General features: G+C 47.4%; 1 protein-coding gene across 2 annotated transcripts in view; it reads left to right on the top strand.

Annotated features, from left to right (window-relative positions):
* Nucleotides 1–8,096: 8,096 nt before the first annotated feature.
* ADAMTS16 (ADAM metallopeptidase with thrombospondin type 1 motif 16) overlaps nucleotides 8,097–12,302 on the top strand; it is a 191,185-nt gene continuing 186,979 nt past the window's right edge. For both annotated transcript variants that reach the window (XM_063619592.1, XM_055246185.2), the window contains exons 1-2: nucleotides 8,097–8,525; nucleotides 8,650–8,752. In XM_063619592.1, coding sequence (XP_063475662.1) covers nucleotides 8,454–8,525; nucleotides 8,650–8,752 — 175 coding nt within the window. In that variant the 5' untranslated portion in view covers nucleotides 8,097–8,453. The remainder of the gene's footprint in view (nucleotides 8,526–8,649; nucleotides 8,753–12,302) is intronic.

Here is a 12,302-nt window from a genome sequence, read left to right as displayed (position 1 = left end):
TGTGCTCCTAATCACCAGTACTTCGCTGCCTCTGGAAACTTTCTAAAAGCCCAGTACCAATTTTATATTTGTAACTGTATAGTTTGTCTTAAGGACGACTCCCAGATGGTGAAAGTGTAGGTTCCACAGAGCCTGGATCCCCCACTCTGTTCAGCTCTAGCTGCAGCAAGTGCAGCCACCTTCACAGGACTCATAAATGAGCAATACATGGAGAGAGGAAAGACTACAGGATTTCTGTGCGTGATGGACACAGTGGCATGTTTTTTTTTTTTGAGACGGAGTTTCGTTCTCGTTGCCCAGGCTGGAGTGCAATGGCAAGATCTTGGATCACCGTAACATCTGCCTCCCAGGTTCAAGCGATTCTCTTATCTCAGCCTCCCAAGTAGCTGGGATTACAGGCATGCGCCACCATGCCTGGCTAATTTTGTATTTTTAGTAGAGTCAGAGTTTCTCCATGTTGGTCGGGCTGGTCTCCAACTCTGGACCTCAGGTGATCTGCCTGCTTTGGCCTCCCAAAGTGCTGGGATTACAGGCATGAGCCACTGTGCCCGGCCCCAGTGACATGATTTTTTAATGTGCAAAGGAAAGAATAGAATGTTTTAGAAATTGGGGAAGAAATGAGTTTAGATACCAGATAGCACTGACTACTCCCTGTGGGGTAGGATTGGATTTTCTTTGGAAGCTGGAAGAGGTGGAGGAGGGAAGAGAGTGACTATAGAAGTGGACAGGTCATTTATGATGGGATTATGTTTCAAACACCCCTTGCACAACACCATTGAGGAGAATATTTGGCATCCAAGGGCCCGTTTCAATATGGGAGTGTTTCCTCTTGGGTAACATGATGCTGACGCAGCATTAGATGTTTGCTTTTGTTTGCAGTTAGCTTCACACTCCACCAAGGTCAGTTACTGTCAGCTTCACACTCCACCAAGGTCAGTCACAGAAAGACGGGGTTTCTGAAGAAGGGTCAAGCGTGCAGGGGAACAGTGACTAGGGCTCCGTGGCACTGGAACAGAAGGCATCAGGCTGGGAGGACTGGGGGAAGAGCCCAGCCTGCTGCATCCCATAGTCCTGGTCAGCCCACTGGGCTCATAGTGGCTGAGGCTCTGCTGCTGGGTGGTGAAGCTAAGCACGTCCTCCATCCCCAGTCAGGAAGCCACCTGTGCCCTGTGCCTCACTCAGGCCCCCTCTCCTGTCTGGAAGCTGAAGGAGAAGCTAAAGTGACAGAGAATAAAGGGGCAGAAAAAGGGGGTACCTGCTGTGTCCTGGTTGGGACAGCACCTTTAGGAACCCATAAACTCTTTCCTCTTCTCTTTTATTGTGGACCACTCAGAGGGTTTCTCCTCATGAGACTTCCTCTGACTCCAGTTTTCTTCTTATTTATCAATTAAAGAAGAAAGTGTTTAAAGCAGATACCAAATGTAGTTTTTCCACTGCTCTGTCCAACGTAGTTATCCTGCCAAGAAGGGATGAATGAGCCAGGAGTGGTGGTTCACACTGTAATCCTGGCACTTTGGGAGGCTGAGGAGGGAGGATCTCTTGAGCTTAAGAGTTCAAGACCAGCTAGGGCAACACAGCAAGACTCTGTCTCTACAAACATTTTTCAAAAAAATTTTGAAAAGAAGCAATGACATTGCTGAAGATATAATCTAAATTCTGTAGTCCAGTTTCTAAAAACTAAACATATCAACATTTCTTAGAGAAACATTGCATTATGATTACTTACAGAATAGTAAGATCAGGAGTGAAGATGGCTATGTCATTCTTAGATTTTAAAAGTCATTCTTTGATTTTTTTAAAGTGAGATAAGAAAAAAAAAGAAAATCTAACCATGCCAACATCTGGTTTTAAATTAGAAGAAATAATTCCATATTTTAAAATGTATTTTACTGGCTTTTTAAAAAACGTACAAAAGTCATACATAATTGCCATTACAATCTAAACAGTGTGAAATGTGTCTCAATATGAGGCCCACAGTCCCTGCTTCTCACCAGGAATCACCCGCACATCTTTTTCTCTAGAAATTATCTTAGAATTTAAAAACTCAAACAATGACATACACAATACTTGGGAACTTCACATTACAGATAGATAGACGTTCATACACACACATTCGCATATGCACGCCCCAACCAAACTACTCCTGTACACACACAGAAGCACTAACAGTCACTGCACACGTGCTTCGGGGTGGCCACTTCCGTGCAGAGAATATCTAAGAGGCTGGGCACGCTGTTGTACCCAGAGCCATCTTCCCCGACGGACACTCAGTGTCTTCACTGTCACCCTCCCAGCCACTCAGCTCGAACCACCTGGTGTGATTCTTCTCCCCCAGCTCCGTTTCAGTGTCTGCAATAGTGGAATTGCCCCGGGGAATTCTCCAAATTGAATCCTGACATCCAGACCCTAGCCCTTACCCGTGATGATGGGCTCTGGTGATGGGTCCAGAAATCAGGAAGTTTATGACTCCTGAGGGATTCTGAATGCAGCACAGCAGGAGGCCCACGGCCCCGATCAGCCTTCTCAGGGTGGGGTTCACTGGGAGGGGAGCACCTGTCAGGGTGGGTGTAGCAGCAGGCTGTTCTTAGGCAGCGGGAACCTCCTCCCTTGTTGGGGCTAACCCCAGTGCTCACAGGCCTCCAGGTGCAGCAGGGAGGACTCAGCCTTCATCCCAAGTGCTTCCTCCGAGGAAGCATAGGGCACCTGAGCCCTGCCACCTCCCCTCTGGCCCGAGACCTCCGCCTGCACTTGCTGCCAACAGCCTCAAGATCCTGGCCTCCCTCAGCTCTCCTGCTGGCAGGCCACAGATCACACACGTGCCTTTCCTCTGAAGACCCTCGTGGAGGCACCCCCAACAACCCCCCAGCAGCAGGAGAGAGTTGTAGAGTGTCCTCCATTAGGCCCTGGGATGGAAAGAAGGTTGTAATGGATATTCACGTTACAATGTTTCAACACACTTTCCTAGGGGACAGAAACGTCATTGGCTCTGGCTGATTGTATGTGTTTGCACACCCTGAAGGCCTCATTTTAACTTGATTACCTCAGTAAAGAGCTGATCTCCAAAGAAGGCCTCAATCTGAGGTAATAGAGTCTAGGCCTTCAACTTAAGAAACAGAGTGGGTAGATTCAACTGGAAACGCTGATTAACCTACCGTGTTTCAACAAACGAAGAAAACCAAGGCTCTTCTTCACTACCCCTGGAGAGCATGACTGGGGGGAAGGTGCAGAAAGCTGCCTCTCTAACAGCCCCACCCCCCACCTCACCCCCACTCCCACCAGCATCACAGCCCTGACCTAACACCATGTACCTCTGTCCTCAGCCTGGCACTGCCCACGGTGCAGATACTCCTGGAAGGCATCACACAGGAAACACCATTCCCTGGATCCAGTCTGCATCTCAGGTCACTGACGAAGGTAACATGGGAGCAGCGACAACATGTTCCTTAGATCAAAATCCACAAAATGGTGAGGTTTGAAATGAAAAGCTGTAGACCGATGCCAAGCATGACTACCTTTCTCTACCCTCCCTGTCTTCACACCTTTGCAATGTGGCCTTGCAGCTTCTCCCAGGAAGCAGCAGAGTCTCTTCCCTTGTGTCTGAGCTGCCCATAGAGCTTGGCCAGTAGAAGGTGGCAGAAGCAGTCATGTGGGTACAGCAGGCCCAAGCCCAGGACTTTAAGGCCTTCCATGCAGTTACTCTCTCTCAGAACCCAGCACCATCAGGAAAACAAGCCCAGGCTGGCCTGCAGGAGGGCAAGAAACTGTAAGAAATAAAGCTGGAGCTGAACACTTGTTCCATTAATGTGAGCAAGCCCAATTCTACTCAGCCAACAACCCAACCCCGTGGACAGCACACCTGTGTGAACCCAGCCAAGATTGACAGGGCCCCTCACGACCACCAGATAACCAGCCAGGACGCAGATGCACAGGCAAAAAGAACTGGCTTTTGTTTCAGGTTTTGGGGTATTTTCTTATGCAGCAATAGCTAACTGATACACCAAGCTCCCCGACAATTATGCCACCTTTGTACCCATTCGAAGAAAGTATGTTTGGCCAAAGCCAGTGTTCGTATGGACCAGAAGTCTTCAGGGAAAAGTGCTGAGACTTATTTCCTGAGGTGTCTGAGTGACTGATGCATGTGCAGCTTCAGCACTGGGGAAGAGTGAGGGGCCTCACTGCAAGAGGTGGTATGGAATAACGATAGCAATAATAATAAAATAACAACAAATATTTAACTTATTATTATTAGAAAAAAGATAATTATTGTATAATTAGATACATTATTACTATTTAACCTAAGTTTGTCTGTGTTTAATAATAAAAGGAAAGGAGCTTATAAATGCCATATTGTGATCGTCATTGGTTTCCAATTTTCTTTTCTTCTTTTTACTAAAAACAGTCAAGTCTCAAAGTAAGGGAGGATGACAGAGACAAGAGTGCAGTAATGAACAGAACCGTCATGTAAACCGCGGGCTGACGTAATCGCGTTACTGCCTAGGCATTTGAAGGACGAGTTTGGCCCGTAGAGGGAAGGACTCTAATCCTATTAGCACTGAGGAGCTGAGATGCTCAGGTTCAGTTAGAACTCGGCCAAAGGATCTTGTGGAAACACAGGGGGCTGGGACAAGTGTTGCCAACCATTCCCGAGGCACAGTTCTTCCAGAGCCCTCTGATTGCCAAAGCTATACTCAGTCCAAATTCATAGTGAGTTCTACATTTTATAGAATTCATTTAATATTTCTTCTGTCAAAATATCTCTTTCTTGTGTTTTACTATGTGACCTTCTCACATTGTCGGGGTACTGTGAGCACTGGGAGACAGTGTGGCGCCTCACTACTTTCGGCCTATAAATCATCTTATTGCACAGGGGCCAAGAGCACGGCTGGGAAAGAGTCAGTGTACGAGGCCTGAGCGCTCTGCACCTGCGGTGGGTCATCAGATCTGCTTGACCTTCTTGGGACTTGGTTTTCTCAACTGTAACCTGCAACGAAGGACTAGAGCCACCCATAGGCCTCCAAGCTGGAAAGTTATTTGACATCATTGTGTTTGTGTTTTAATGACATTGTGTTCTTATAATTTATATAAAGTAATAAAGAACGACTCTAATCTTTCAGAAAAGAATATGAAGTACAAAAATTTTTCATACAATCACTGTAATTTTTTCCACTAAAGAAAAGTGTTGATGCACAATACAATGCTAACTTCTTTGAAACCTGACTAGTTTCAGCTGTGTGTGAGATGAGGAAGGAACAAAATTACAGACTAAACAGAATCTTCGTAGGGCACAAACACATCCAATTCTTCTCTGTTCCGGTTGTGTGGATGGTGGTTTTACATACAAGGTAATGTGCCCACTTGCACCGCTTTAGTTTAAAGTTTATGCAATTTAGAAAAGGGTTATGACAAAGCTTGATCCTTATAATCTAAAATGCCATTTGTTTCCACATGAGAAAGGGACCTAGCTCCTTTCATTTTGAAAGGGCACTGGGCACGGGAGAGCATGCAGCCGTTAGAAGATACTCTCTCTCAGATTCTTTGCTAAGCACTTTGTTTTTATTTTTAATTTAATTTTTATTCTCTATTGAAACGTCTACTTGATATTCAAAATGACCTCAGTAATCAGAACCTCTGTCTGAAACAAGTGCTAACTGTGAATGGTCTAAATAATTTACAGCAAAATCTTTCTGTGAAGGGCCAGATGGTAAATAGTTTAGGCTTTGCAGGGCACACAGTCTCTGTTGCAGTGACTTAACTCTGCCATTGTGAAAGCATTCACAGACGATCTGCAAACAAATAAAACTTTATTTACAAAATGAGTCAGCTGGCCAGATTTGATCTTAGGCAGTAGTGAGTTTTCTGACCCTGGATCTAAACAAATGACGACAAAATTGCTTTCCTAAACTTTGACCTCAAAGTTAAGAGTGCTAAGTTCTTGAAGGGCTGCAAAGTGAAGTAGTTTGAGGCTGGCGGTTTGTTCTGATTCTTCCAATATTTGTTCTCAGGGTTACTTTGCTGGGACACTTTTAAATTAAAGGGATTCCATATACATGTTTAGATTTCCATTTTACCTTTAAAAATTAGGCAGGTCTGGGCCCCAATACTGTATGGCACCAACCCACGCGCTGGCCACTCAGTGCCAGGAGTCCCTTTTAAGGCAGACACATGTGCTCCAGTTTGCCCAGGCCCCTCCCCTCCCTCTCCATCCCTCCCGGAGACTGACAGGCAGCTGCGAGTTACTGCCACCATGTTAGAGGGCCAGTCTTAAACTCGGTCCACTCGTGTGTTCTGCATCTCAGCTCCCAATCTGGCCTCTATAGCCTGGACTCAACCACCCCTCTTTGTTACCTGGAGACATTCATACTGCAGGTTGAGTGCTGAAATCCGTGCACAGCTAGAGGAAATGGGAAACACTAGTCATTTTAAAGAATGTTGTCTCTTTCTTCACAATGAAAAGAGACTCATTAAGCACTGTTCTGGTCTTACTGTTTTTAAGCACACCCTAAGAGTGAATCCTTTTATATCAGTCATTCTTCTTTTTTTCCATCTGTTTGAACTGATAGAAGAGGGCCCCTGGGTATCTCCATGTGATAGACTCGAAAAAATCTCACTCCCTTTCATGTTACACTGGACACAATTAGAAGTACGTAGAGATCCCCATTTATCAAGCGTGCAATGTACCCAGGACAACGGAAATTCTGCCGGCAGATTTTGGAGACTTCCAGGCACTGCCCAACCCCCCTCCAAGGTAAGTGTAAGCTCCCTGAGGTGTGAGCTGAGGCAGACACTTGTTAGGCATTGGCAGAGGGGAAGGGTGGCAGGTGTTTTAAGGTCCCTCCCAATGCCAGCCTTTATGTAAAAATATTTGCACTTTGAAGAATGGTTTCAAATAAATGAATAAGAGAGGGAGTATGTGTTGCTATGGAATGGGGATGCCCATACACAGCCAGGCGGTTCTACTGCCTCTGCCTGGGGTCTGGGGCTTCAGGACAGCCCTAGCAGGGCGCCTGCTGGGAGCTCTCCCTGGGTACTCACAGGCTCGCGACAGGCTGGGCAAAGAAAGCCAGAGCCCAAGACACCATTTCCCCCATTCATCCCCCTCTCCAAAGCGTGCAACAGAGGCAATGTCAAGCTAAGCTGGCTGTGAAGGACACCGGAACCAAAGGGCAGCTGAAGGCCCAGGATCTACAGAAGGTGAGTGATGGGAGAGCAGCCAGGGACGGGGAGCGCCACACGCACACACGTGTGCAAACATGCACTCCCACGCGCGCAGTCCTACGGGCTCACAGCGTGTATTCGCGCACACGCAGTCAGGTGTGGATGTACACCCGCGCACACCCAGGCACATGCACACTCGCGCGCTCACACACCCCATCCAGCTACGCAGAACTCCGGCCAGGCTGATGACGGCACACCTGCTGCCTCCTTGGCCACCCTGTCCACACAGTATCCCGCTCGACCCCTGTGGCAGCCAAGACCCAGGCCCATTCGCAGCCCTGAGACCTCCCTAGGGATTGCACCCAGCAGCCAGTCACCGGCATCCGCGGCCCGGCCAGTTGAGGGCGGCCGTGACCCCGGGGCCAGGAGCGCCGCCACATCCCGGGGCCAATGGCGCGGAGGAAGAGCTTCCTCCTCCGCCTCCAGGTCTCGGATCACTCCGCAAACTCCAGAGCGACGCACACGCCTTTAAAAGCAGGTCGGCGGCTCTCCCACGTCCTGGCGTCCGGTTTTCCGCACCCAGTGTCTCCACAGCTGTGCCCGGGCACAGAGGCGCGGCCAGAGCGCACTGCGCTGGCTGCAGGTGTCCTGGCCTCCGTCGGCGCCGGTGCGGCCCCCAAGGTGGGAGCCCGCGGAGCGACTGCAGTAGCTGGAGTCCCGCCGATTCCCCAGCCCCAAAGCAGGGCAAGAGCGCGCACGGGCCGGGGGTCCATGCTGAGCATCGCCCGCGCCGGTGCCCCGCAGCCTCTCCAACCGTATGGTCCCCGCGCGGGCAGCGAGGCACGGACTGTGCAGGCCGTGGGCAGCTCCATATTCCCGCGTCCTCCTCCCCTGGCGCTGCCCGCGGTCTCCCGCCTTCCCTCTGCTCCCCGCTCGCCTTCCCTCTGCTCCCCGCTCGCCTCCGCCTCAGCGCCCCGCTGACTTCGCCTCCTCCGCTCCGCTCTTTGTCCCCGCACTCTCCCCTCCTCGGTCCTCTGACCACCCCTGCCCTCGCCTCCTCCCCTCCTCTCTCCCCTGCCCGTCCCCCGCTCTCCCACGGCTCCCGCCGCCCCCGCCGCCGCGGCTGCCACTCCGCCCCCCGCGCCGCGCGGAGCCCCAGTAATAACCCCGGCGCGGCGGCGGCGGAGTCGCTGTGGGGAATCCTCCCGCGCTCTGCCTGGATCGGGTCCTCCCTGCCCGCTCGCACGCTGCCGGCCGGGGACCCTCCGGTGGCCCCTAGCCCCTCGGAGCGCTCCTGGATGAAGCCCCGCGCGCGCGGATGGCGGGGCTGGGCGGCGCTGTGGATGCTGCTGGCGCAGGTGGCCGAGCAGGTGAGTCCCGGGCGCTCCCGCCAGCGCGGAAACCGCGGGTCCCGACGGCTGGAGGCGAGTCCCCCGCGGCTCCTCTCCCGCGGACCCCGCCGTCTCACCGCGGTGTCGCCGCTGTTTTCCGCAGGCACTTGCGTGCGCCATGGGACCCGCAGCGGCAGCGCCTGGGAGCCCGAGCGTCCCGCGTCCTCCTCCACCCGCGGAGCGGCCGGGCTGGATGGAAAATGGCGGTAAGTCCGTGAGGTGGGGGCTTCTAATCCTTGCTGTTTAGCGGCTCGTAATCCCCGTGCCGCTGGTTTATTAGGTGCTGTGAATGTTCTGACTCTGTGGAACCCTACTTTTAAGATGCTGTTGTGCACTTTTTTTTTTTTTTAACTGTATGAGCGAGCACCGATGAGTGGACTTCCACCAATATTTACATTTTATTCCCTGGCAAAACGGTTTGCCAGAGTTATTGATATAACATTAGGAAAAAAGGTGAGGAAGTTCATTTTATTTTATTCTGAAGAGCTTAGGAGGAATCTAAAGCTATTAATGTATGCATCAAAGCCGTCATAAAGAGCAAATTACTTTCTTTTCCGTCCCCTCCTACATCCTTCGATCCTCCTTCCCGTCCCCAACCCCTCCTTCTCCTCCTTTATAAATTAAAGTATTTCTCTATTGTTGCTTATTCTCAGTGAAGGAGATAAAAGAAGCTCTTAGCATCTCAATACCAAAGTTAATGCTCCAACAATCAGGGCGTACTTCAAACATAATAGTGCCTGAAATGGCTAATCAGCTTATTGTGACACCATCAGCAACGTTCCTGTCCTGGGCCTCGATTTGACATGAGGGCAAATCTTATTCTTTTTCAATGCATGCTTTTACTTCTGCCACTTACAAGTGACATTTGCAAATTTGCTCTCTTACGGGAAGGGATCTCCGTGTCTTCACACTGCGTCAGGTAAATGAGAAAGCAGGTGTGTCACACTGGTTGCTAGGTGGTTTTTTAACCTGAACCCATGCAATGACAGTTAATAAATATTATTTGGCATTGTTACCAACAATAAATTGCGGTATCAAATATTAATATTAATTGACTTTTATAGGAAGAACTAGGTTTCATTCTCTCAATGTATTTCCAGAAGATCTAGAAAATTAAAGTTAATAATTCAGAATTTCTCAGTATAGTTATTTCAGTTTGATAAAATAACATAAAGGCAAGCACTTAATATATGCATTAACTTTTGAAATTATTCCCTGCCAAATGAGTATGCAAATAGTATATAAGGTGACCAGTATCAGATTGACGCTCACCGTAGTACCTTTTTGAGAACCACCAGGGGGCGCTAGGTGCAAATGATATAAAATGTTAAAAAAAATTGTCACGGTGAATTTACAAGAGAAAGTTAATTATCTGTCCATTTACAGACTATCTTTTTGTGGTTGTCCTTGTCCCTTTTAGCGTTTTGCTTACAATACTAAAAGTTAATTCTTACAATTTTAAAAGTTAATTCTAATTCACCTTTTTAAGTAAGATTTTTGTAAAAAAAAAAAAAAAATTCTAGTTCCCTAAAATCATGAAAATTCCAGAGGGACTCAGGATATTTCCACAATAGCTTATGGCATTTATGAAGTTTTATTTAAGATAAAGCACATTATAGACACAGAAGAAAGAAAAGCCAGGGCTTCATGCCTAAGTGTGCTTTTCCCCTGAAGCCATTCAATCTGCTTCAGCGTCCTCTCTGGGAGTGGGGTCCCAGCCTGCTGCTCTGAACACCTGGCACCTCAGTTGTTGTCACAGCCCATCGTCTCCATGACAACCACTTACCCGGCTTGGTGAGAACCTGAAGGGGAAGAGGCAGACCCTTCTTAGTGAAGTTCTAGCCCAGTGGACACAGCACACCCTCCTCCCTTACCTTCTATGCACTTTAGCTCCTTAATTATAAATGGCTAACGTGAGTCTGGACATCCACAACAAGCTTCTATGCTACCAGAGAAAAGATCCTGCTCAACAGTGTTGCCTGTTTCCCTCTCATCTGGAGCAGAAGAGCTAGAAGACACTTGGTGACTGCTGGGGTCGACTTAATGTTGCCTGTCCAGGTATCCATTAGACAAGTTGGTTCTGAAATAACTAATTGTAGCCATACATTTTGTTTAAAGTAGCGCATGACTCTAACTATTATTGCAAATCATTCTTGGTGGCTGAAGTAATTACAAAATAGCAAAGAGAACAAAGCTGGGGGTGTCACACTACCTACCTGACTTCAAACTATGCTACAAGGTTACAGTAACCAAAACAGCATGGTACTGGTACCAAAACAGATATATAGATCAATAGAACAGAGCAGAGACCTCAGAAATAACACCACGCATCTACAACCACCTGATCTTTGGCACGTCTGACAAAAACAAGCAATGGGGAAAGGATTCCCTATTTAATAAATGGTGCTGGGAAAACTGGCTAGCCATATGAAGAAAACTGAAACTGGACCCTTCCTTACACTTTATACAGAATCTAACTCAAGATGGATTAAATATTTAAGTGTAAGACCTAAAACCAAAAGCAATTGCAACAAAAGCCAAAACTGACAAATAAGATCTAATTAAACTAAAGAGCTTCTGCACAGCAAAAGAAACTATCATCAGAGTGAACAGGCAACCTACAGAACAAGAGAAAATTTTTGTAATCTATCCATCTGACAATGGGATAATATTCAGAATCTACAAGAAACTTCAACAAATTTAGAAGAAAAAAACACACAACCCCATCAAAAAATGGGTGAAGTATATGAACAGACAGTTTTCAAAAGAAGACATTTATACGGCCAACAAACATTTGACAAAAAGCTCATTATCACTGGTCATTAGAGAAATGGAAATCAAAACAACAATGAGATACCATCTCACACCATTTAGAATGGCAATCTTTAAAAAGTCAGGAAACAACAGATTCTGGAGAGGATGTGGAGAAATAGGGACACTTTTACACAGTTGGTGGGAGTGTAAATTAGTTCAACCATTGTGGAAGACTGTGTGGCGATTCCGGATCTAGAACAAGAAATACCATTTGACCCAGCAATCCCATTACTAGGTATATATCTAGAGCATTATAAATCATTCTGCTGTTAAGACACATGCACACGTATGTTTAGTGAAGCACTATTCACAATAGCAAAGACTTGGAACCAACCCAAATGCCCATCAATGAGAGACTGGTTAAAGAAAATGTGACACATATACACTACGGAATTCTATGCAGCCATAAAAAAAGAATGAGTTTATGTCATTTGCAGAGTCATGGATGAAGCTGGAAACCATTATTCTCAGCAAACTAACACAGGAACAGAAAACCAAACACTGCATATTCTCACTCATAAGTGGGAGTTGAACACTGAGAACACATGGACACAGGGAAAGGAACATCACACATCGGGCCTGTTGGGGGGTGAGGGGCAAGGGGAGGGAGAGCATTAGGAGAAATACCTAACGTAGATGGCAGGTTGGTGGATGCAGCAAACCACCATGGTACGTGTATACCTATGTAACAAATCTCTACGTTCTGCACATGTATCCCAGAACTTAAAGTATAATAAAAAAAAAAATCAATGGTCACATGCTCACTAGTGAACATAATAACAATGCAGAGAATATGAAATAGAATTGTGCTAGTTTCTCTTCCTACCCCCCTCTGCCTTTACTATTTGCCTTCTGCATTTTGTCCAGATAATCTACAAGAATTTACTTATTGCCCTGTGTTCCTTACAGGCTACATTTTTTTTTTCTTTTAAAAGGTCACTT

The sequence above is a fragment of the Symphalangus syndactylus genome, chromosome 16 (assembly GCF_028878055.3).
Source record: "Symphalangus syndactylus isolate Jambi chromosome 16, NHGRI_mSymSyn1-v2.1_pri, whole genome shotgun sequence".
Classification (NCBI taxonomy): domain Eukaryota; kingdom Metazoa; phylum Chordata; class Mammalia; order Primates; family Hylobatidae; genus Symphalangus; species Symphalangus syndactylus.
This window is presented reverse-complemented; position numbering and strand designations above follow the sequence as displayed.